General features: G+C 64.1%; 2 protein-coding genes across 6 annotated transcripts; one reads left to right on the forward strand and one right to left on the reverse strand.

Moving 5' to 3' along the window:
* Window positions 1-8,808, forward strand: PRR7 (proline rich 7, synaptic). Of its 2 annotated transcripts, none has more exons than XM_051843652.2 (3): window positions 1-139; window positions 6,739-7,394; window positions 7,614-8,808. In XM_051843652.2, exons 2-3 carry the CDS (start codon window positions 6,977-6,979, stop codon window positions 8,009-8,011), a joined length of 816 nt encoding a protein of 271 aa, XP_051699612.1. In that variant the 5' UTR covers window positions 1-139; window positions 6,739-6,976; the 3' UTR covers window positions 8,012-8,808. The 2 variants fall into 2 exon arrangements, with proteins under 2 accessions (XP_051699612.1, XP_069932569.1); XM_070076468.1 differs by lacking the exon at window positions 1-139 and adding an exon at window positions 1,440-1,536.
* On the reverse strand, window positions 8,425-22,090 carry DBN1 (drebrin 1). 4 transcript variants are annotated; one of them, XM_051843252.2, is made up of 15 exons: window positions 21,823-22,090; window positions 17,495-17,550; window positions 16,768-16,880; window positions 16,543-16,617; window positions 16,283-16,429; window positions 16,055-16,132; window positions 15,679-15,830; window positions 15,539-15,602; window positions 12,302-12,361; window positions 12,089-12,212; window positions 11,247-11,384; window positions 10,766-10,936; window positions 9,718-10,424; window positions 9,378-9,480; window positions 8,425-9,281 (listed from the first exon to the last, which is right to left on the reverse strand). In XM_051843252.2, the coding sequence occupies exons 1-15, from the start codon at window positions 21,906-21,908 to the stop codon at window positions 9,211-9,213; spliced, it is 2,145 nt and encodes a 714-aa protein (XP_051699212.1). In that variant the 5' UTR covers window positions 21,909-22,090; the 3' UTR covers window positions 8,425-9,210.
* Between the last annotated feature and the right edge of the window lie 1,106 nt (window positions 22,091-23,196).

Raw genomic sequence — 23,196 nt, forward strand, 5'->3', positions numbered from 1 at the left:
TCGCTGCCGCCGCCTGCTCCCCGGGGCTACCGCCGCCGCCGCCGCCGCCGCCGCCGTCTCCCTCAGATCGAGGGCTCTGTCCGCTGAGCTGCTCGCTTCGAGCCAGGAGGAGACGAGCTCGAGAAGGATGCCCGGGCCCGTGAGTACCGCGGCGGCTGCGGGCCGGGCGGGCACGGAGCGCGGGCGGAAGATGGTCCGGTGGCTGAACCCCTCCCCGCGGGCGGCTCCGCGCCTGGGCCCGGGGTCGCCTCCCCGGACCCCCGCCTGGTCCCGGGAGCCCCTCCCCCAGCCCACACTGGAGGGAGGCAGGGAGGGAGAGCGCCAGTGAGCGAGGGAGCCCGAACGGGGCGCGAGCCGCCACCAGTTCGCTTGGAAACCGTTGCCACAGCAACGGGGTTGCGCTCCCCGGCAACGCGACTGTGGGATGGCGACGCCCCCTCCCCCGCCCCACGCGGGGCCACAGCGCCGGGGCGCGGGTGGGCGCCGGGCGGGGGACGGCGTCCCTCCGACCTGGTCAGGGTGTGCCTGCCTCCGAGCCCGGCCAGGGCGGGGGCGAGCGTCTCCGTGGGCACGAGCTGGCTCCCACGTGGCTGCAGTCGTCGCCGCAGGGCTCCTGGGGTGGCTGCAAACGTGGAGGAGGCCCAGACCTCGGGCCTGCCACGGGAGGAGGGGCCGAGTCTGGGCCCCATAACCCCCACCATCCCTACCAACTATCAGGGCTCTCTGCCGCCTGGCCATCTGCGGGCCACGGCCACGGGGCCTGGCCAAGTTGCATTCCCCAGAGGCGCTGTTCCCTACCAGGGGAGAGGGAAGACACTCACATCCCTCCACCTCAGGGCCAAGGCGTGTGCCAAAACCGCCGCCCGGGCTGGCAGTGGAGCTCGGCTCCCAGGGCCTGGCCACACTTCTCCCGAGGGAGGGGTGGACCTGGGGTGGGCAGGAGCCGAGGAAAGGACATTGCTGACCCAGGGAAGCTGAAGCCCAGGCCAGATAGGAGCCACCCAGCTCATTGTCTGGATTACAAGTGCCCCTTTCTTGTGGGAACACAATGCCTCGACTGTTCCGGGTGGTGTGCAGGTTGGCCGGCACGGAGGCCAGCGCCACATGGAGGTGGCCGGTCCTCCAGGGGAGCTCCTCTGGCGGGAGACAGGCAGCTGAGTCAGAGGAAGTGATCTCTGGCTTCCCTCCCAGGCTCCCCTCTGCAAGGCGGGCAGTGTGCTGGAGAGAAAGCGCCCTCCTGCCAGCCCTCTCAGGCTGACTCAGCAGATGCCAGGCCCGGCCACAGGCTTCGGATGCACCACCCCAGAGACCACAGCCACTGCTGGGGAGGTGTGCTGGGCACCAGAGGTGACTGGTGGTAGAGACATTTGAGGGCTGGGCATAAGGTGCCCTCAGTGGAAGGTGCCCGGCTTCCCCCACTGGAAGGAGGCCTTTAGAACTAGCTCCGGGCGCTCTTTTCACTCTGGCCCTGCTCTGTGGGAGACCTGGCTCGTGCACCCTGCGTCCACTTTCTCCTAGCTCTTACAGTCAGGCAAGGTAAGTCATTGCCATTTGAGCGGTGAAAGACTCCGGGGGGGGGGGCAATGACTCGCCCAAGGTCACACAACCAGGAAGTGGCAGGGCCAGGAGGCCAGGTTTGCAGTGTGACTCTTTCCACCTGCTGTGCACTTGTCCTGTAACCCAGGCAGGAAGGGACTGTGGAGGCCTCTCAGGAGCGTGGTTCCCCTCCCTTCCCACTCCACCATGCAGTGAGATCCCCTCAGGATTGGCCTTCAGCCCCCAGCATCCCTTTCTTTCTTCCAGCAAAACCAGCCAGACTCTCTCCCCCTCCTGCCATGCTTAGGGTTGCGCCGCTGCCGAGCTGGCTTCCCCCTCCCTCCGCTCCCTCCCTCCCTCCATTTTCTCTCTGGGTGAGACAAGCAGTGAGGGCTGGGAGCCCTGCAGCTCGTGCTTGGTTCTGGGCTCTGTGGCCTGATGGTGGTCCAGTTCTCAAGGTGAGCCCGGCATCCAAGACCCTTATGCAGCAATCTGAGTTTTTCACATTGACAGTGCACTGGACTAGTTTAAGATAGGTCATGAGCCAACAAAACACATCCGTGGACTGGGTTTAGCCTGGGGGTAATGAATCAGAGACCCCTGGGCCGTGGTATACCAAGACCAGCTTTTGCTGCCCAGCCCCCAGCCCACATACATGGCAGGATTCCTCCAAAGGGGCAGCCGGCGAGATGCTGGCATTCGGTTTGGTCAGGTGTAGCCATGTACCCTGGGCTGGAAGTGGTGCCATGTCCATCATCGGGGCTGTGCCAGATAAACCCCATCACCCCTGACCTACCCTGTTAGGGCAGAAGCAGGACCCAAAGCCAGAGCTCCCCTCAGCGCTACACAGCTGCCCCCTAAGAGGGTCTCATCATCACATCCCCCACACGGCATACGGCAGCTCCCTCAAAAGGACAGAAATTACATCCATGCTGGAAAGGGATGGAGGCCCCGGAGGACCACGGGTCTGGGGTCTGGGTGCAGGAGTCTGGTCTCTGATGGCCCTTGGAAGGCGCAGACACGAGTGCAGTGGACACTGGCCTGAGGAAGGCCTTTCTACCCACAGGCCCACTGGGGCCACCGTCTCTGCACTCCTGTTTGCCACTTCCCAAGTCCCCAGTTCCTGACTGGTGTACCGATGAGATAACAGGTGCCCGGTGGGTATTTGGCCCACCTGCAAATGGTTGTGACTTTGGGAGCTGGGACAAGCCTCCTCCTCTCTCTGATCTTCAAGGGGCAGGGGTATAAAAACGCTCCCGGCACCACCCTGAAATGCCCTTTCTGCCAGGACTGGGGGTTTTGCCAGGGCCTCCCAACCACTGCCCTGGCCTGGGCTGGACCAGCTCCTTGTTGAGCCTTGTGACATCCTTGTCTGTGGAAGGGCTGAGGGCCGGCGCCTCCTGAGTCAGCAGGAGACAATGTAGGGAGACCAGTGTTTGCCTGGTGTGTGTGAGGCCCACGGGACTGGTTGACAGGCACTACCCGGCCCTGCACACCACACCACACACTGCTTCTGCCCTCTGTGTCCTGCTGCGAGCCCCTGCCTCTTCACGGAAGCCTCACGCCCAGGCCTTGTCTCCTCTGTGGGGATTTTCTCTCCACTCTGGCGTCTGCCTCCATGTGGTCTTTTCCTTTGGACCATTGCACAGGCTCACGGTTTGCTTATAAGACACCATTTGCAAGCCAGGAGCCAGGGGAGCTAGGCCATGGCTTCTTTCTTAGTGACATTTTGGGGACTGGCCGGCCTTTACCAGGAGTGGACTGGATGCGGATCCAGCTCTTGAGGTGCCCCGTCCTAAGACTAAAACACCAATCAGGTAACTGGTGGTTTCTGAGCTGCCATGGGCCAGCTGATCAAGACAGAGGCAGCATCTCAGTGTTGGGCCCAGGCGAGTCTCATCCAGCACTAGGGGTAGAGGTGGCTCAGGTGACTTGTGCAGGGAAGTGACTGGTGAGGCCAAGAGGCCTTGGCGGACGCTTATCTTGGAGATCATGATCAAGGTCAGTGGTTCTCAAAGTGTGGGCCAGCAGCACCAGCAGCCACTGAAACTTGTCAGAAATACAGACTGTTGGCCCCTCCCCAGACTTGCTGGCTCCAAGGCAGGGTGGGGAGCGCAGTGTGGTGTTGTAACAAGCTCTCCCCGGGGCTGGTGAGGCATCTGTGGGAACCGTCTCCCGAGGTGGGGGGGGGGGGGCGCTGCAGGGTGCACACAGGAGAGCGCCTGGCAGACCTGGGCAGGGTGGCAAGCAGAGGAGCCCAGGTAAGAGGTGATGGCGGCCTGGCCAAGGCACTCAGTGGCAGGAGAACCAGAGAAAGTGGACAGACACACTGGGGAGAGGAGAAGGCGGATGTGGCAGGCGGGCCAGTGGTGAGCCCTCTGCTGGGATAAAGGCCCTGGCAGCGGCTCCTGGGAGTCTGAGGTTGAGGTGCCAGGGGCATTGTGGGAGGTGCCTGCAGCAATGCCATCAGGTCCTAGAATAAGAGATGGGTGTGTGCTGGTGTCACTTCATCTGTGTGAGCCAAGTGTTCTCATCTGTCACATGGAGGTGACTGCAGGTGCAGTGCCTTGGGGGACACACTCATCCCTGTGCCCGGCTCAGGGCTGCTTCATCAGAGCTGGTGTTGTTTGTTGGGCATCTCCAAGCCCTTGGAGCTTCACCACGGCTGCTGATGAGCACACTGAAGCAATGCAAGGTTCGTTCACCCTGGGGTCTTGATTGCATGTGAGCTCAGAAACCACAGAGCTACTGCTCACCAGTTAAGACGCAACCCCACAAACGTGTTCTAGTGGCCTGCAAGAGCCTGAGGAGAGGGAAATGGAGGAAACAGACAGAAACACTTGAGCAAATGGCAGACTGAGCTGGAGCAGCGGCGCAGGGCTGCTGCAAGCAGGCCGGAGGGTGTGGGCAAGGTGAGCGCTAGGGCAGAGGCTGAGAGCCAGAGCTGCCCTGAGGCCTGGAGCGGGAGGGGCGCGGCTTGCAGGCGGTCAGCCAGGCCAGGAGAGCGTTCTGGAAGGTCTGAGTGAGCCTTTCCCTGCTTGTATGTTGAGTTCCCGCTGTGGATGGATCACACAGAGGACAGGGAGCTGCCCACGGGACGCTCTAACAAGCGCTCCACGCAGCTCCTGAAGGGAGAGTGTTTGGCATGAAGCCCCTGCCCCCTTGAATGCCAGCTTTAGGGCTGAGGACCAGCTTGACTGGGAGGCCCTGGGCAAGAGACTGCCTCCCTGTGACCGCAGTCTATGTCTAGTGCAGCCACACGCTTGCCTTCTGGCTGAGGGGGTCGGTGGCACCTGGTGGATCCTGGTCTGCCCAGTGCATGGGGCCCGGTCCCTGTCCCCTAGTCATCGGTAACCCTGGAAATGCTACTCCCCTCTCCCTCATCCTGGAGCCCTTTCCCTCCCTTGAGTTATTCCACAGAGGGGGCTGGGGGAAGGAACGGAAATGCACCTTGCGGCTGGCCCCTGCCCCCATGGCTGTTAAGTCTGCGTGGACTGGGCACTCCTGAGCTCTGGGCTTTGCACTTACACCCCACCCGTCACGTGGGAAAAGTGTGTGGACACACGGTGCAGTTTCTGGCTTGGGCTAAATCCTGGCTCTGCCCTTTATTAGCTGTGTGCCCTGGGGCAGCATCCGTCTCTGCCTGCTCCATGGAACAGGTGGGACCACCAGTGACAAGGTGGTGGCAGTGAGGGTGTAAGATTCTGCACGGAGCAGCACCGGATCATGGCCTGCTGGTGCCTGACAGGTGCTTCTGACTCAGCAAATGCCTCCCCTCCAGCCCCGCGGCGCCTTCTCTAACCCGGGGCTGCTCCTGCCCAGGGTCAGCGGGCCCTCCCGTCATTCCCGCTCCTGAGGGCTCCGGGAAAGCAGACAGCAGATTTAATTAACTCCCAGTGACTGGCAGCATCGGGTTTTTATCTGGGCTGTGTCGCCATGGCAGCCTCATGGTGGGGTTGTAGAGGGGGCGGGCAGAGCTATTGTTCCTGCTATTGTCTGTTCTGGAACGCGGGCCCAGGAGAAAGGACTGGCACGGGCCCGGAGGGGCACATGGCTGATGGCAGCCCTGGAGTCAGACAGGAGCCACCTGCAGAGAAGGGTGGCGTGCGCCCTGGCTTCCTTCCAGCTTGGGTTTCAGACTATGACCCCCCAACACCGAGTGTGTGTGCCCGGCCATGCTGAGGTGAGGCTGGGGGGGAGGGGGTCTCCAGCAGCTGAGGACTGCCACCCACTCAGGCTAACGTTTGGCGGCCAGGCTTGGCTTCTGCCATCTGCATGGCTAGCTGCTCCTCCACTCCTCATCTGTGGGGTAAGAATCCCAGTGCCCCCAGAGGGCTGTGTGTTAAAGCCACCGGGTATATAAGGAACACATTCAAGGAGGGGGTTTCTGTTCCAAGGGGCCGGTGAGCAGTCGCCTCTGGCCGGTCCCTCCTGCATATGGCTTGGGATGCCCGGCTTCCTTCCGCATCTACTGCCGAGCGGAGCGATGGAGCTGGGGACGCCAGCGCGTAGGAAAGACAGGCTCGGAACCTCGATAGCTTTCCTGGGGGAAGGGAGGTGGCGGCCTGGAGACGAGTAGGAGAGCCAAGTGGGGCTGTGCGTGGGGAGGAGGCGGGGGCCGCCGAATTGGAGCTGGGATCCGGCGGGCGGAGGCACTTGGAGCAAAGGAAGAGGGACCGGCCCACGCCCGGCACCGGGCGTCAGGAGCAGGCAAAGGCAGGGCCGCGCACGCAGCAGCAGTCAGAGCAGGCGGAGCCGCCCGTGCCGGCGGCGTGTGCACTGGGACTCTCAGAGGTGGCACACTCCTTCCCCGCAGCGCAGGCCCCTCTTCAGCGCCTTGGCGTCCAGAGGCCTCGGAAACCCTTCCCGGAGCTGGGCCACCCCGGGCCGGGCTTCGCGAGCAGCCCATCTCGCTGGTGGCGGCCTCTGAGTCCAAGTCTGGCCTTCGCGCGCCCCCTGCTGGCCCACCTTGGGTCTCCCCTCCCCCTCCCCCACCTGGGCACCAGGGCTTCGCCGCCGAGCGGAGGCCCCGACTCAGATCTGGGGAAACCCTACCGGGGGAACCTCCGGGCGTGACGTCATCCGCCGCGGTGACGTCCCCGGCCCCCAAGGGAGTGCGGGGGTTCCCACAGAGGCGGTTTCCCCGGGACGGCGCAGGGCGCGCCGCGGCGCGCCTTCACCGCGCCCCGTGTCTCCCCACAGGTCCCGCGCGCCCGCGGGTGAGGCACGCCCGCGCGCCCGCCGGCGCCATGGGAAGGAGCGGGCGCCGCAGCTGCCCCCCGCCGGCGCGCGCACGACTTGAGCCCCGCCGTGGGCAGCCCCCGGCCGCGGGTTCCCGAGTGACACTGGCGGCACCTGGGCGCGGGGCGCGGGCTCGGGGCCACGCAGAGGAGCCCAGTGTCCAGTGAAGCCGCCGAGAACCGCCGCCCGCGCCGCCGCCATGGTGATGTCCCAGGGCACCTACACGTTCCTCACGTGCTTCGCCGGCTTCTGGCTGATCTGGGGTCTCATCGTCTTGCTCTGCTGCTTCTGCAGCTTCCTGCGCCGCCGCCTCAAACGGCGCCAGGAGGAGCGACTGCGGGAGCAGAACCTCCGAGCCCTGGAGCTGGAGCCCCTGGAGCTCGAGGGCAGCCTGGCCGGGAGTCCCCCGGGCCTGGCGCCGCCGCCGCCCCCGCACCGCGGCCGCCTGGAGGCGCCGGCGCACGCCCACCAGCACGTGCACGTGCACCCGCTGCTGCACCACGGCCCCGCGCAGCCGCACGCGCACCCGCACCCGCACCCGCACCACCACGCTCTTCCTCACCCGCCGCCACCGCACCTCGCGGTGCCGCCGCGGCCCTGGAGCTACCCGCGCCAAGGTAAGGGTCGCTCTCGGCTGGGAAGCGGCCGGGACCACCGGGGCTGGGCAGGGCAGGGGCCCGGTAGCGGGGCGGGCTCGCCGCTCGCTGCGAGATCCCGGGAAGCTGGGGAGAGCGCTGGAGCCGGCGGCCGGCTGAGGCCTCTGCGGGGTGGGGTGGGAGCCAGGGGGCCGATGGCCGGTGTGGCCTCACCCCCTCGGGCCGTATCCCGCCCCACAGCGGAATCGGACATGTCCAAGCCGCCGTGTTACGAAGAGGCGGTGCTGATGGCGGAGCCGCCGCCGCCCTACAGCGAGGTGCTCACGGACACGCGCGGCCTCTACCGCAAGATCGTCACGCCCTTCCTGAGCCGCCGCGACAGCGCGGAGAAGCAGGAGCAGCCGCCGCCCAGCTATAAGCCGCTCTTCCTGGACCGGGGCTACACGTCGGCGCTGCACCTGCCCAGCGCCCCGCGGCCCGCGCCGCCCTGCCCTGCCCTCTGCCTGCAGGCCGACCGTGGCCGCCGGGTTTTCCCCAGCTGGACCGACTCGGAGCTCAGCAGCCGCGAGCCCATGGAGCACGGAGCCTGGCGCCTGCCGGTCTCCATCCCCTTGTTCGGGAGGACTACAGCCGTATAGAGCGGCGCCCACCCCCGGCGGACTCCTGGCCTCACGGCGGGGCTTTTTAACCGCTTCCCTTGGACTGCGGGGACGGGTTGGGGGGGGGGGAGGGATTTCTTACCCCGTTTGTTACATTTTGAGGATAATAAAGCTGTGTGATCTGGTTTGGTACAAGCGGAGGGGGCACCCGCTGCTTAAGCCCAAGGTTCTGAAGACCGGGCACGCTGGGGCCCCAGCAGGATGGACCCCTGTCTTCGTTTCCGCTACAAGCTAGCCTGGGAGTGCAGAACCCTGGTCCCGCCCTTGCGGTCACGTTAAGGTGCCCCCTGGCTGCAGTGAGGCGCCCTGCGCTCCGCCGCCTTGGAGTGGGGAGGACTGCGGAGGGGGCGCTGTCAGGGCCGCCAGCCCACGCCAGAGCAGCAGACCCGAAGGGATCTGGATTTCTTTATTAACAGACATGAGCACGACCCGTTACAGAAGTTTGTGCTTTAAAAAAAAAAAAAATGTACTGAATGTGAAAAAGGAAAAAGGAGCCCAAGCAAAGAGGAGTTGGGGAGGGGCCTCCCAAGCCCCTGGGCCCCATCCGTAGCCCCAACCTGAATCACGCCTGGGGCCTCCAGCCTGGGACCTGCCCGGCAGGAGTGGGCGGGATGCCGAGGGGCCCCAGCTGGGCCTACTACTTCCTTTGGGCCAGGTAGGGAGGGCGGGGATGGGGTCCCAGGGAGCCAGAGCCCACGAGCCTTTTATTGCCATGTTTTAAAATTCGTGCAAAATATCCGAAGCCCTGGACAGAGAATACAAAGTGATATTTTTCCAAGAAACATAAAACTAGGAAAAGAGGTGGGGGCACATTTTCCCTCCACAGCTCCCCCCACCACGCCAGGCCCCACCCGGGCCAGCTGAGCAGGGAGGGCTAAGAGCTACAAACTGGACCGGGCGGGGAGGGGGTGGGATTTGCAACAGCGTCTCAACTACCAACCGGAGGAAAACCAGTCAACTGTACAAGTGTCCTATCAACTTTAAAAAAAAGAGAGAGAGAAAAGCTGTAAAAGTCAGGCCCTGTGAGTGGGGAAGCGGCCAAGTCCCCGGCGAGGGCCCAGAATCCCGAGTGGGCGCCAGGCGGGGCGGTGAACGCAGGCGCTGCGGGCCGTCTGACCAGAGGCCGGCGCGGGCGAGTGGCCTCCTGGGCGAGGGCAGCCTGAGGGCGGGCGCCGAGGCTAATCGCCGCCCTCGAAGCCCTCCTCCTCTTCCGGGACCGGGTCTGCATCCCAGCACGTGATGTCGATTTCTACGGCATTGGGAGAGGAAAGGACCCGCGATGGTGGGGAGGGGGTGGACGCAGCATCCGCGCCCTAATTCCTTCCCGACACCCCGCCCACACTACCTGGGGGCTTGTTGTAGAACACGGGAGGCGGAGCCTTCGCACACAGCTCTTCTGATTGGGCGAACTCCTCCTCCTGCGACTGGCTGAAGTACCCCTCGCTGGCCTGCAGGGGACAAGCACCAGGTCCCTGGGCCCCACCCAGCAGAACGAGGGCTGGCCTATCAGGTCCGAGCTCGGCGTTTCTCCGGCAACCAGTGATTCCCTCAGTGGTTGTCAAGGAAACAGAGATGCCCGCCTAGGGAACCACGGCAGAGCCGAGCTCAGGGCCGGGAATCGAACTGGACTCACAATGTGGGTCACAGAGCAAGCCACCCCTCCCACCAGGCAGCCCCTGCCCCACCTGAGTTCCCTCCTTCTGGGTGGTCTCCCCGTTGGTCAGTAGATGGGTTTCGGGTCCCAGCTCCTGCTCCTGCTCCAGCTCCTGCTCCTGCTCTGGCCCCTCTGGAGCCGAGGGCGGAGCTGGGGCTTGGGGCGCAGCCAGGGGCTCCCCTTCTGCTTCCTCCTCTGGGTCACAGAAGGTGGCTGGCGGCTCAGGCAGCTCATCGAAACTGAGGAGGTTGGCACAGCCTTCACCCGCAGGGGCCAGTGGCTCCTGAGCCACCTCATTCAGCTGGGGTACCTCTGCCAAAGGGGCCTCAGCGCCTGAGGGTGGGGTGGGGGCCCTGGGCTCGGCCTGGGGTGCTGAGGCCCCTTCCCCATTGCCAGGCCATAGGTCAACAAAGCTGGCAGTGGTGAGGGCCACGTTGTTGGCAACAGCGGTGTCAGCAGCGGCAGTGTCGGTTTCATCGGCATCAGCCACGTGGGCGTCAGCTACCGAAGCATCGGCCTCCGTGGTCTCTGCGGTGGCAGGTTCCCCGAGGGCCGGCGCATCGGCCGGCTCTGGAGACGTCATCAACACCAAGTCCTCCATGGGCCCGCCTTGCCCCTGGGGAGGCTCCTGGGCCTGAGGGGGCTCCTCTATGGGGCTGGCCCAGGCCTGAGGAGCTGCTGCTGCCGCTGCCCGGGCTTCCTTGCTGGTCTCTTCGCTGTGGCGGGGCTCCTGGGTCTCTGTCACAGCACAGAGGCAATTAGCTCCCTGGGGAATGATGGAGACCCTGCAGCCCCAACCCCCAGCCCCACCCCAAGCAGGGAGGGAGGTGGGGACTTCCAGGCAAGAATCCTTCCACTCAGACCCCATACAAGGCTCTGCCACACCGACAGCAGCCACGATCCCCAGGGAGGTGGCCCAGCCCCTACTCCAGAGGGGGGGATGCTGAGGTCTAGGGAAGGCAGGTCCCACTCCCACTCAGGACTCTTCCCCCTGCCACAGCCGTGGAGCCCTAGGGCATTGTTACCATGGCAACCCGGGGGTCCCCAACCCAGAGACCCACGGGAGGCCCCTTCCTCACCTTGCGCAGGTGGGGGTGGCGGTGGCAGTGGTGGCGGCTGCGAGGACGTGACCTCATCCAGGGCCTTCTCAATCCGCTCGGTGACGGGGGTGGAGGCCGTGCTGGAGTCTGAGGGGCTCCGGGCAGGGATGGGGGTGGGCGCCATCCGCCGGTGGCTGTCCAGGTGGCTGCCTGTGGAGCAAACCCCCAGTGCGTCAGCAGGAGGGCGGCAGCTGGTTGGCGCCAGGACTGTCCACCTTGGGGCCTGGCCAGCCCCTCCTCCGGAGTCTGGGTGGGAGGCTGGGAGCTCTCCAGGCCGCCCCCAGGGAGCAGAACACCACTCCAGACCCTGTAAGCCAGGCCCCTGGGAGCCAGGGCCCCGCAGGGCCAGGGGCATGAGTTAGGCAGTTCCTGCCCTGAGACCAGCGATCAGGCTGGGGCAGCGAAGGGGAAGCGGGGCCCTCCTTACCCCCGCCCGCCGAGGCCTGAGGCTGCTACCTACATGGGAGGGAGGAAGAGAGGTTTGGGGTGCGGTGACAGGTGATATAGGGAAAGGGAGTCCGTGGAGGGGAAGAGGAGGAAGAGGAGGAGGAGGAAGGCCCACTGTCCGATGCCTTTATGAAAGGGCAGTGCGGACGACCTGCCGAGAGAGACAGACAGAGAAAGAGACAGAGGACAAGAGAGGGTCAGTCTCCCCCACCCCCGCCTGGAGGCCTCACCCACCCCGGGGCTGGCCCTGGATGTCCAAGCTGCCTTCAGCCAGGGCACGCATTCAGCCAAGCTGCACCACAGCCACAACCCAGCCAATGCCTCCCACCAGCACCAGACACAGCAAGGAGCTGGGTTCAGCGGCAGCCTCCACTGCCCCGGGAGCACAGCACAGCACCAAGCACACAGCAAGTGCAGGCACGCTCAGGCCGGCAGACAGAGAGGAAGAGGGCTCGGGGACAGCGGAAGCTGTACGTGGAGAAGCCAAACGCGGAAGCCTGGGGACAGGCTCCAGGGCTGCCTGCACATGCACCCGAGGCCCTGCAGGCCCGACCGAGTCGACCCCAGCAAGGCTGCTCCCCAAGGCCAGTGTGTGCCTCAGCCCATGCCATAGCGGCCCAGCTGGCTGCCAGCACCACCCTCAGTTCCGCCGAGGCCCCGCACTGACACCACTGGCAGCCCCTCTGAAGGTCCTGCCACTTGGGAAGTGGTGGGTGGGACACGCTGGATGAGGGTCTTGCCTTCTCCAAGGTGGGGGTCCTTGGGCAAGGCTTCTCTTCCAAGAAAGAGTCTAAGAGGGGCTCAGGGCCACACCCCGAGGAATGGGGGTCCGGTGGGGGTAGGGCCGAGGACTACCTGGCCGGTGGTTGAAGGGTGAGGGCACATCACAGCTGCCCGCAGAGGCCGAGGCCACTCGTTCTTGCTGCTTGAAGAACTCCCGGGGGTTGTCGGGCCGCTGGGCGATAATGGCCGCTGCCTCCTGGCGGCGCAGGGAAGGATCAGGGCGGGGCTGGGCCCAGCAGAAGGAGCCCCTGCCCATCTCCCCTGCCCCGTCTCCGCAGCTCTCACCTCCACCTCTGATTCCGACTTCTTCATCTGAGTTTCTTCCTCATCATCCCGCTGGTCACCCTGGAGACCAAGGGGGCAGTGTCCTGGCCATCCACTCCCACAGGGGGACCAGGTGCCCTGAGGCGGCGCCCCCTCCCCTCCCCACCCGCCACACCACCTTTCTGCAGGCCATCATGTCACCCTCCCACCTCGTCAGGTCCCTGGCACTCAGCTCACTGACTGACTCACTCACTGGCTCACCCCATAACTAACCAGGCACCAGGGACTTCCGGGAGCACCCTTACTATGCGGCTGACTCTTTGGACCTACCCCCAGGCATACAGGTCTGCGTGCTCCCACTGTCCCCACCTAGAGCTGGGCATGACGGCCAAGGCCAAGGCTTTTGCATTTATCCGCCACCTCCCGCTTCTGCGCCCCAAAAATGCTCCAGCCTAGACCTAGAACTCCCTAGAGCTTCCAACCCATCAGGGCTTCCCAGGAGCCACAGCAGGCAGCGGCTAAACATGGCCCACAGCTGGATGTTGTCACAGCACAGTAATTAGCTGTCACCACTTGAAAACCAGGGAGTTGCGCACTGAATTTGGGATCCCGGCTTCTCTGGAAACGCCAGAAGCCCTGGCAGCGCTTGCCCACAAGCCCGCAGAAGCAGCCACTGGCCAGAGCTCTGCCTCAGCCACACTGCGCCAGGCGAGCGCTGTCCGGCTCAGGACAGCCTCCCTCCCTCCTATGTCCCCGGCCCACCTCAGTGCCAGGCTTGGAGACTGTAACCCAGGAGCCCAGGTAGAAGGGGCCCCGCCTGGCCCCACCTGGCCTAGCCCCCACCCCCTTCCTGACCTAGCCCCTGCCACCTCTCCACCACTACCCCTTGCCCCCAGCCCCAACCCACACACTCTGGGGTGCAGACACAAAGTTCTCAGCATAATGGGGTCACAGTTCCCAGCAAGTGCACCCCACTTCTCCACTTCCGCCTCGGCATGGGGGACCCACCCAGCTCTACCAAATGCCCACCCACTGACCCAGGTCCAACCCCTTAGTTTCCAGCCCTGGTCCATTGAGGTTCACTCCCTTTTCGGAGTCCCCATAGGGTGTTCGTGGCTCTGTGGCCTGATGTCCTGCCTCTAGGCTCACCTCCCCGGCTCCATGAACCACACAGGAGGAGGGCTCAGGTCTCTGTGTGAGACCAGCATAGGTGGACACAGGGTTGCTTGAGTGAACTCACAACACCAAAATGCCTCTGCCTCAGTGTCCCCAACTGCTCCAGGGCACTGGGGGAGGGGGGCTTGGGAGGAAAGCTGCAGGTAAGGTGGTGGGGGGATAAGACTCCACAAGAACTTGGAACCTCAACATTCCTACTGGGGTGCATCAGGAGAAAAGTCCATCACCACCACCACCATCCCCACTGCAAGAGGACTTCACTCCAATAGCCGTGTCTCCCAGAATGAACTCTAACCTCTCCTTTCCCAACCAATCTGCCCTGCTCCTCAGCCCCCTCGCTCCAGCTGGGCCCAGCTCCTTCCCTTCCAATAGACATCCCACCAGCCTTTGCCTGGATCCACCCCTGGATCATCCTGCTAGCCTCCCGGGTCTCATTCAGAACCAGAGGAGCTCTGGACTGCAGCATCTCTAACCATCAACTGTGTGAACCACACAGAAACAAGGCAGTGGAGAGATCAAGACCCTAACCACTGGGCTCAAGAGCTCTGTTGTGCTGAAGCATTTTCAGGTATGTGGGAGTTCCCTAGCAGCCCAGGCAAAAAGGGAACCCAGACCAGAAACAGCTTATCAACAGGGGACAGGTAGCAGAACACCTCCGAGAGACCCAAAGAAAGAATGTGACAGAACTCAATTGCAAAGTGTCTCATGTGGAACCCTCTGTAACGGACGTGCGGTTGCAAGGCCACCATACTGACCTGCTAGAACGGCCACTGTCACGTGAGCTACACCTTAAGGGATAGACAGGTCTAAGACATGGCGTGGGTTCCTTCAGATTGCCTGAAATGTTGACAACTGGCGAAGATGAGCCATCCGTCTTCCGTCTACTTCATAGGTGTGTGCTTGTGTGTGAACGCACGTACGTACATGTGTGTGTGTTTGGAATTTTCCATGAGAACAGGTTATTCCCAAAAGGCTTTGCTATGAATGGATAAACAACATGTCTCCATCCACCCACTGGCATGTTATCTGGCCTTGGAAAGGCAGGAAATTGTGACACACTACAACGTGAAGGAAAAGATCCACAGGCAAAAGGAACAGACACGGGTGATTCCCCTGGACACGGGAAAAACGCTGGGGAATGGCTAAGGAGCACAGAGCTTCAGAGCTGTGAGCTTTCCGGAGACGGATGGCAGCGACAGGTGCACAACTGTGAGGCCGTCCCAAATGCCACACTGCAGAGTGGCATTTCACTGAAGCAGTGCATTTCAGGCTATGTAAATGGCGCCACGATTAAAAAAGAGTGGATCAACTTCCCATCTGCTTCTCCACCACGTTCTTCACACCTGGCACGTAGCGGGCAGCAAGTGTTTGCCGCAGGAACCAGAGAGCCCGGAGCTCACCCCCCCCCACCCTCTCCACCCCCACAATGGGCTGATGTAACTCGGGTGACCTTGGCCAGCACTCACTGCAGGGGCCTGCAGCCCTGTCTTGCCTCCTCCCTCTGTCTTCTTGTGGGTGTGTCCTGGAGTTCACTGGAGTCCCCACTGCCCAACATCTGCTCACCCTCGTCCCATTCCGTGTCTCACCTCATCTTCCTGAACTGTACCAGGCTGGGTCCTGAATAACCCCAGTGGCTTCTGAAATACTCAATTCAATTCAAAGTGCAAAGATAGCATTGCTAGGATTTTCAGGGACCAATCCACAGGCTCTTGGGGCCATTGCTAATTTGTGGCGATTCCCACGGCAGCCCTGGGACATGGGGGCTACCCCAAAGGAGACGCTGCGCGCCTGGGGTGGATGCTCAAAGCACAGGCCCACCCCATTCCCACAGCTCTGCAGCCAGAGCCCTCCACCCACAGGAGCCCTGTGGAATCTACCCTGAGACCACATAGGGACTGAGGGTCTGGGTCCAGGTTTTTCTCTTCCAGTCAAGAAGTCTTTCTCCATCCAGAGGCCACAGCCCCACAGGACAGGGTGCCAGGCCCATGCAGGCCCCCACAACACCCAGTGCAGCCCTGAGCCAGGGGTCCAGGAATGTGGGGAGCACTGGCCAGGAGACGAGCATCCTGGAGAAGGACTTACAAAGATGGACTGCTCCTTCAGCCGCCTCTTGGCCTCTTCAGCTTCGAGCGTCTGCTGTTTCCGCCTGGAATGACAAGGAAGCAAGCGCCTGGGTCACGGTGGCCCCGGGGGTCCCGAGCCACCGGCTGGGCAGGGCTCACCTGTGCTCCTCGATCTGCTGCTCCCGCTCACGGTAGCGCCGCTCCCGCTCCTCCTGTTCCTGTCGCTCCTGCTCCATCCGCTCTTGCTCAAATCGGAGTCTCTCATCCAGGGCCTTCTTCCGCTCCTCTTCCTTCCGCAGCTCTTCTTCCTTCTGTGACCCCCACGCCCAGCAAGTGCAGGCCCTGAGCCTAGGTGCCCAGGGTGCCCCGTCCCTCCACCCCGCTCACTCGGGCTCAGGGAGGAGGCTGCTCCCACTCATAGGTGGGGAACGCGAGGATGGGACACACAGTGAAAGGTGAGCAACTCGGGGCTATGCCGTGGGGTCGGTGATGGGGGGTGCAGCTCGGCCCGAAGGCCAGGCTGGGGGTCCCACACCTTGGCCTGCTCCCAGAACTGCTCGCGGTTGATGCGTTTCATTTCCACCGCGGCGTCCGTCTTCTGGTAGGTGGTGCCCTGCGGTGTCAGGTGAGCAGGCATGAGCACCAGAGCAGGCTGTATGCTCCGGGAGCTTCCCGCACACCAAGGGGCAGGGCTTAGGGGGAAGGCCAGGCCACGCCAGCAGAGAGCCCAGGCGAGGCCAGCTGGCCCCAGGCATGCACTGACCACAGGCTCAGCGTTCTCATCCTCCCGCAGCCGCAGTCGGTGCAGCACGGGGCTGGAGAGCCGGGCCAGACCATTGGAGAGCCGCTGCCCGATGGCGCCCGCATCGATGTCCTCCACGCTGCTGGCATTCACAATGACATCCACGCCCTACCACAAGAGGGCAGTGTTCAGACAGCGGTGAGCCCCATTCCCGTCACCACTCAGGGCACAGCCGCAGCCCCCACCCAGGTTGGGGGTGGTTACCCTGGGCCCGCACTCACCTGGAAGAATTCAGCCACCTTAGCCACGTGGCTGGCACAGGCACACTTGCGGGCATCGGGCACATCTTCGCCGACCTGTGAAGTCCCCAGAGAAGCAGGGATCAGGAAAGGAGGAGAGAGGCAGCAGCCCGAGGCCCCAGGGCCCAGCGGGTTTGCTCGCCCCGCGTCAGCGGGCAGAGGGGGTGCAGGGCTTCGCACTCCCGTGCCCGGCCGGCGGCTGCATACCCAGTTGATGAGCACGTATTTTGGCAGAGCCGCCTGCGAGTCCTTGACGCTGCAGAAGCCGTACATCACCTTCTGGTTCTCGAAGTGGCCTGAGAGCTCCTGCAAGCCCCCTTCTGGGGGAGTCAAGAAGGCGTCAGGCCTCTGGGCCTCCTAAACCCTGACCCAGCCAAGGGCCTGGGACCCCAAGGAAGGACTTCGGTGGGCTGGGCAGTCACCCTCCAGGAATTTTGGGCCCTGAGCACGGGAGGTCCCCCAGAGCTTCGCGCTGTGTGCTGGGGGTGCCTACAAGACCTAACTTTGCCTCTGAATCCTCCAGGGCCCCAGGAAGCGTCTGTTCTTCACACTTCCTTCCACATTTCTCACTCTCCACACACTCATCTCCCCAGGTGCTAGTGCCCAGAGAGGTCAGATACAGCTCTCGTTAACAAAGCCTTCCGGGTTTGAGAATGTGGGGCTGACCTGGGCCATTCTTGCTGGCCCCCTTCCCTCTGAGCTGTGGGACTTTGGACAAGTGGTTTTCCGTCTCTGAGACTCCATCTCCAGGATCACACAGGAAGCAAGAGCCCCCTCCCGGCCCAGCACGGGGCTAGTAGGGACGACCAGGAGGAAGACAGCCCCCAGACCAGTACGGGCGGGAGGCTGGCCGCGCGAAGAGCCAGGCGGTGGGGAAGAAAACAACCAGAGGAGGGGGCGGGAAAGAAGGCGGAGGAATGGCTGGAATTCTTACCTCCGGAGGCCGCCAGCTTGAGGTCATCTGAGCCATCCTCATATGTGTACAGAGCCCTGGGGAGAGGGAGGGGAGGCTCCTGGAACTGTCAGGGCTCAGGCTGCCAAATTTGGGTGGGGATGGCTCTGGGGAGGGAGAGGGACACAGAGGGGATTGGGCGGAGCGGGGAGGCTCCTGCTGTCACCATGACTACAGGGCCGAGGAGTGTTTCTGGTTGCAGCCCGGCAGGGTGCATTCTGGGAACCTGGTGGAGGCCTGGGTCAGGTGCAGAGCAGAGAATCAGGGGCGAAGCCGCTTCCTGATGGAGCTCAGCGCGTCCAGCCCCGGCCCTGGCAGCCCACAACCCAGCGGAGCGGGTGTGCGATGGAAACTCCAAGGCAACGGTTCCTTGGTTACCGTTCCCTGGCTACCACAATCCTCATCCCCCATTGGCCAGGGCCAGGAACCTACCTGGCGCACGCCTTGGTACCCGAGGCCCCTCCCCTCTTGGAGAAGGAGGGGGAAGAGAGAGAGAGAGAACCTAGTGATCGCACAGCTCTGGGCATCCCCCGGTAACCATGGCAACTCAGCAATTGGCACTCGCCTGGCCCACCAGAGCTGCATTCTCCTCTCACACAAAGGACCCCAGGGACCCGCCCTCAGACTCCATCTCCGCCTCTCAGAAATGGGGATGAGGTCACTGCCCAGACACTGGCCTCAGGGTGGCCTCACCCTCCTGGTCTTCCAGACCCTAGGCCGCCTCCGCCCTAGTGGGGGCCTCCTGGGACTACCAGCTTCCGGCCAGAAAGCTGACCTAGCAGCCTTCCTCCCCCCACCCCGCCTCCTTTCTCCTCCTGCCTGGCTTCTTCTGCCCTGGCTCTTTCTCCCTGGGCGAACGGCAGAGCATCCATTTCACGGAAGGAAATGCAGAGACGCCTCCCATCAGGAGGCGGCCCAAGCCGGGGACCCACTGGGCGGAGAGGCCTGGGCCCTGTGCCTGAGGCTCAGAAGAGCTCAGACCCTTCTCCAAACTCCCACCTCCCCACTGCCAAAGCAGGAGGCTGGGAGATGCCAGGAAGACAGGCAGGAGCCCGGGGGGCTGGAGAAGAGAAAGGGAGAGGCAGTGACAAGGAAGAAGAGAAAGGAGGGAAGTGAAGGGGTTAAAAAGGAAGGAGGGAGGAACAGAAGGAGAGAAAACCAGGAGGGAAGAGGGAGGCACGGCCCCATCCCCATGGGTCAGCAGTGCCAGAGCTGGGTGACCCCCAGCCCCTCCTCTTCCTGCCTCCCTCCCCTCTCTGCCCCCAGCTAAAAGCACAGGTGGGCCCTGGGCTGGGAGCTCCTGGCCCAACTGTTGCCCCAGCCCAGGCCCCGAGGACAGCTGCTTCCGGGCACAGCTGTCCCACCACCTGTCCAGCTGCCCTAGCCCCTGCTGGGAACAAAGGGTTCTCACAGAAGTAGGGTCTGCCCCTTTTGTTTGCAGATGAGAAACTGAGGCAGAGCCCAGGGATTCTAGTTCCTAGACACTGCTCTAAACATCCACAGGTCCCAGGCCACTGGGCCGCTGGTCTCAGCCAGGGGCAGGCTCTCTGAGGCTCACCTCCCCACCACCCCTTCCTGCTAGGGCCGTAGCCCTCCCCCAACCCCCCAACCCCAGAGGAACCCACCGGAGGTGCACCCTTCGCCCCAGCCTGCCCTTCCCCTCACACCACACACGAGCTCCCTGATGGTTCTCAGCTCCAGTATGCTCTGGAAATGTCTTCCCAAAGCCTTTGTTCACAAGGCAACCTTCCCCTCCACGCCCAGGACCCGGGACCAGCCCCCAGCAGCTTCCCTGCGCTGCACCTCCCCTGGGCATCTGTCATACACCAGCAGAGACAAGAAGAAGCACCTGCGCCCACCCCGATCCGATGGAAACAGTCTTCTCAACCCCATTTCAGACCCCCTGGGCCAGGGTGAGAGGGGTGAAGCTGGTGAATCCACAGGGAATCAGCACACACCTCCCCAGCTCCAGCCCCTGGAGACAGGCAGCGCCCACAGGGTGAGCTTTGTGAAGGCAGGAACTCAGGTACCACACACGGCTCTGGGGGTCCCCGTGTCCAGCGTAGGGTGACATTAGTAGCATCTGTGATACTGTCACACGCTTAGAAACTATCTAGGCCAAAGAAACTGGATTAGGGTGAGGTGGGAGCTGGAATGTGGTAGCTCCAGGAAAATCCCGGGGTCAGCCGGGGCTGGGGGTGCAAAGACTGGGGTGGGTGGGTCCCTTCGGACCACCACACTCAGAGGCTTAAGCTGAAAAGACCTCCCCACACTGAGCCCAGTCTTCTCAAGACCAGAGAGGAGCAGGAACTTGTGAGCAGTCACACCGTGAGTCATTCCACAACGGGGCATCATGGGCCATTTCTGCTGTACAACCTCACTTCCCGGGGCTCCGCTCCCAGTGTCAGGGGCTGTCTATCTCAGAGGCCCTGCCACCCAGGAGCAAACCCCCTCCCGCCCCTCCTTCTCCCCCACTGAAGCTGCTCCCCCCATTCAGAGGCAAGGGAGGGGAGGAAAGTGCCAACTCCCCTTTGCCCAGACAGCAGTTTTACCCAAACGCCCCTCCCCTTGGACTGCAAGTGCAAGCTGTTTGCCCTGAGCCTGAGACCTCACGGTCTCCGGGCTCCACGCTGGTTGCTGGGGGCACTTGCCGCCCCTTCTACAGTATGTGATGCTCACGCCTTTCTCAGCAAATGCCACGTGGGCCCTTGGGATCCAGCATATGTGTGTATGTGCAAGGGTGCATGTGTGCATCTGCGTGTGTGTCCCACACACAACACAGATGGGGGCTGACGCATGCCTGTGATGAATAACTCGCCCTGGCCACGTGGAAGTTGCTGGGAGGTGGGGGCCCAGGCTGCTGCTGGCCAGGATATGGGGCAGCAGCGGCTGTGTGGCCCCAGCACCGGGGCACCCGAATTCGGGGAAGGGGTAAGAGAGAAGGGGGTGGTGAAAGTGAATCCCCCCAGACCCAAGGGCAATGGAGACCTTCAGCCTGGACTACGCCTCTCCAACATCCCAGGGCCAGCTCCTCCACCGGCCAAGCCGGCCACTTGCCCAGAACTCCTCCTATGATCTCAGCACCCCTGGGGCAGGGCTGGGACAATGGGTGGGCCGCCTGCCTGCTTAGCCTGTGCCGGCCCCCTCCCGTGACCAACCTGCAGGACACCACAGCTTGCCTCCCGCGTCCATCCCTCCAGGCCTGGCCGCCGGCCAGTGCTGCAGCAACACAGCATGGATGCCTGGTCATCCTGAGCCCTCTGCCAGCCCCCAGGGCCATCGTGTCCCCACCTTGCTGCTCCAGTGAGGTCCCTCAGACCTGCACTCACACCCGGCCTCAGCTTCTTTGGAAAGGGCTTGGGGAAGAAGGTCTAGGAACAGGATGGGCTCCTGCCCTGAGAGAAGAGTGAGTCCTCAGGGTGCCAGTGAATCCAGGATGGGGCAGCAGTTGAGAGCAGGTGGTGGTCATCCCCTCCCCCAGCTGGGCGGGGTGGGAGGGCTGGGGGGGGCAACACCGGGGAGGGGGAGAGGTGCAGCAGGCTCATTCATTACAGGGAAGCCTGCTGCAGGGTGAAGGGGCCGGAGGCCCTACGGATGTCCTCAACCCTTCCCTGCCCTGTAGCCGCGGAATCGCTATCCCCTTCAGGTAGGGGCAAGGGGCTCAGCCTAGCCACCTCCGCCAGGGCGAGGGGTAAAGCAGTGACTTCGCGGTCGCCATGTGGCCAGCAGGGAACATCCATCCGTCACACCCCAAGCCAGGTGGGGGGAGGGCGGCCGACCCAGAGAAGCCCCCCAGTGGGCGGGGCACCCGGTGCCCAGCCCGCGGCGCTCCTCCCCCGCCCCGCTTTCCTTTGTGCTGCGGCCGGGCCGGGCCGGGCCGGGGCCGGGAAGGCTGCGCTCGCTCCGCTGGCTCGGTCCCCGCCCCGTCCCCGCCCGGCCCTGGCCCGCTCGAAGGTGGCGAAGGTGCCCTTGGCCGGCCTCTGCACACCTGTCCCCGGGGCCCCGGGGGGGATGGGCTCCTACAGGGCCCTGCGGCCCTGGCCCCACATCTGGACCTCGAGTCCTCCCGGCCTGCGTCCGGCCACCGCTCTCCGGCGCGCCTGGGGCCGCCTCCGGGCGCCCGGGCCGGCCGCGCCCCGCCCGGCCCCTCCCCGGCGCGCACAAAGGCAGCCCCTCCCCGGCCCGCTGCACCATTTCGGGGTCGCCCCCTCCCTCCCGGCGGCGGGGCCGGAGCAGACAAAGGCGGCGGCGGCGGCGGCGGCAGCGGCGGCGCGGGGACAAAGGGGCCGGGGCGGGGGCGGGGGGCTCACCAGTCGGCCGCGCTCTCCTCCCGAATCACCTCCTCGTACGCCGCCAGCAGCTCCAGGCGGTGGCCGCTGAAGCTGACGCCGGCCATGCTGCGGGCCGGACGGAGGCCAAGCGCACGGACGCACGGACGGACTGACTGACTGAGGAGGAGGAGGAGGAAGAAGAGGAAGAGGAGGAGGGAGGGGAAGACGGAGCCGTCGCCGCCGCCGCCTCGGAGCCTCTGCAGCGCTGCGAGCGAGCGAGCCAGCGGCCGGGGGAGGGGAGCCGGCCGGCGGGGGGCGGGGGGCGCTGGCTCCGCCCGGCTCGCTCCCTCCGCGCGCTTGGTCCTAGCGCCGCCGCGGCCCGGCCCAGGGGGAGGCCCGCCCCCCCTTCCCGGCCTGCCCTGGGGCGTCCCCACGCCCCTCGCCCGCAGCCCCCCTCGCGGGGCGGCCTGAGTCTGGACGCCCGCCCCGCGCGCATGGCCCGTCGCCCCCTAGTCCCCGGCCCCTACCCAGCCCAGTCCCCACCTCACGAAGATTTCAAACCCAGGTCTAACCCCGTCCCACCCCAGTGCCCACTTAATTTAGCTCCATCCCAGCTCACCCCCGACCCCGTCCCAATCCCATTCACACCCCAAACCCCATTTTCCCCCAACCTGTCTGCCTGCAGCGCATCTCTGCCTCTGAACGGGCCGTTCCTGGCCCACCCCCATCACTATGCAGTGCCATGAGTCCCAGCCCCACATCTTCCCCCCTACCCCCGACCCCCACCCCATCCCCAAGCCCATGTTCCGTGCACTCCCTGTACACCTGTGCACCTACCCATCCCTGGCTGCATCCCTGCAGACTAGCCTGTCCTATTCCCATCCTGATCCCAGTGCCTAAGCAGATCCCTCCACCCCTGCTCCGTGCCCATGTCATTTCAGGCCACCCCAGCTGGTAATGCCACCATCCACTCACAGCTGTGCCTTCCCGGATGGGGCCTGGCTAGGAAATCCCTTGCTTCCCTCCCCAGCCTCACAGCTCCCAGAGGAATCCCAGGGGGAGTTCCCAGAAGCAGCATCTAACCCCAGACTCCCAGGACAGGGCTCCTCCAGGGAAACTTGAGGGCCTGTCTGCCGGCACCTTTATTCCCGAAGCAGGGGAAAGACAAGGGGCTGGGGAGGAGCTGCCAGAGCCAGGGCCTCCCGGGGCATGGCAACTCCCTGCTGGAGTGGGCCCCTGGGACCCTCCAAGCCCTTAGAATCCTGTCCCACCATCAGGAAGCCCCCCAGCCCCATCTCCCCAGGGGAGGCAGAACCCGGGCACCTCCATCTGGTGCAGTTGGGGGCCGGGGGTGGAGGAGGACATTGGCTCCTACAGGGCCTCTCAGTTCTGAGCTGGGTAACCGGCTGTGCC

Source organism: Oryctolagus cuniculus, chromosome 6, assembly GCF_964237555.1.
Source record: "Oryctolagus cuniculus chromosome 6, mOryCun1.1, whole genome shotgun sequence".
In the NCBI taxonomy this organism is placed as follows: domain Eukaryota; kingdom Metazoa; phylum Chordata; class Mammalia; order Lagomorpha; family Leporidae; genus Oryctolagus; species Oryctolagus cuniculus.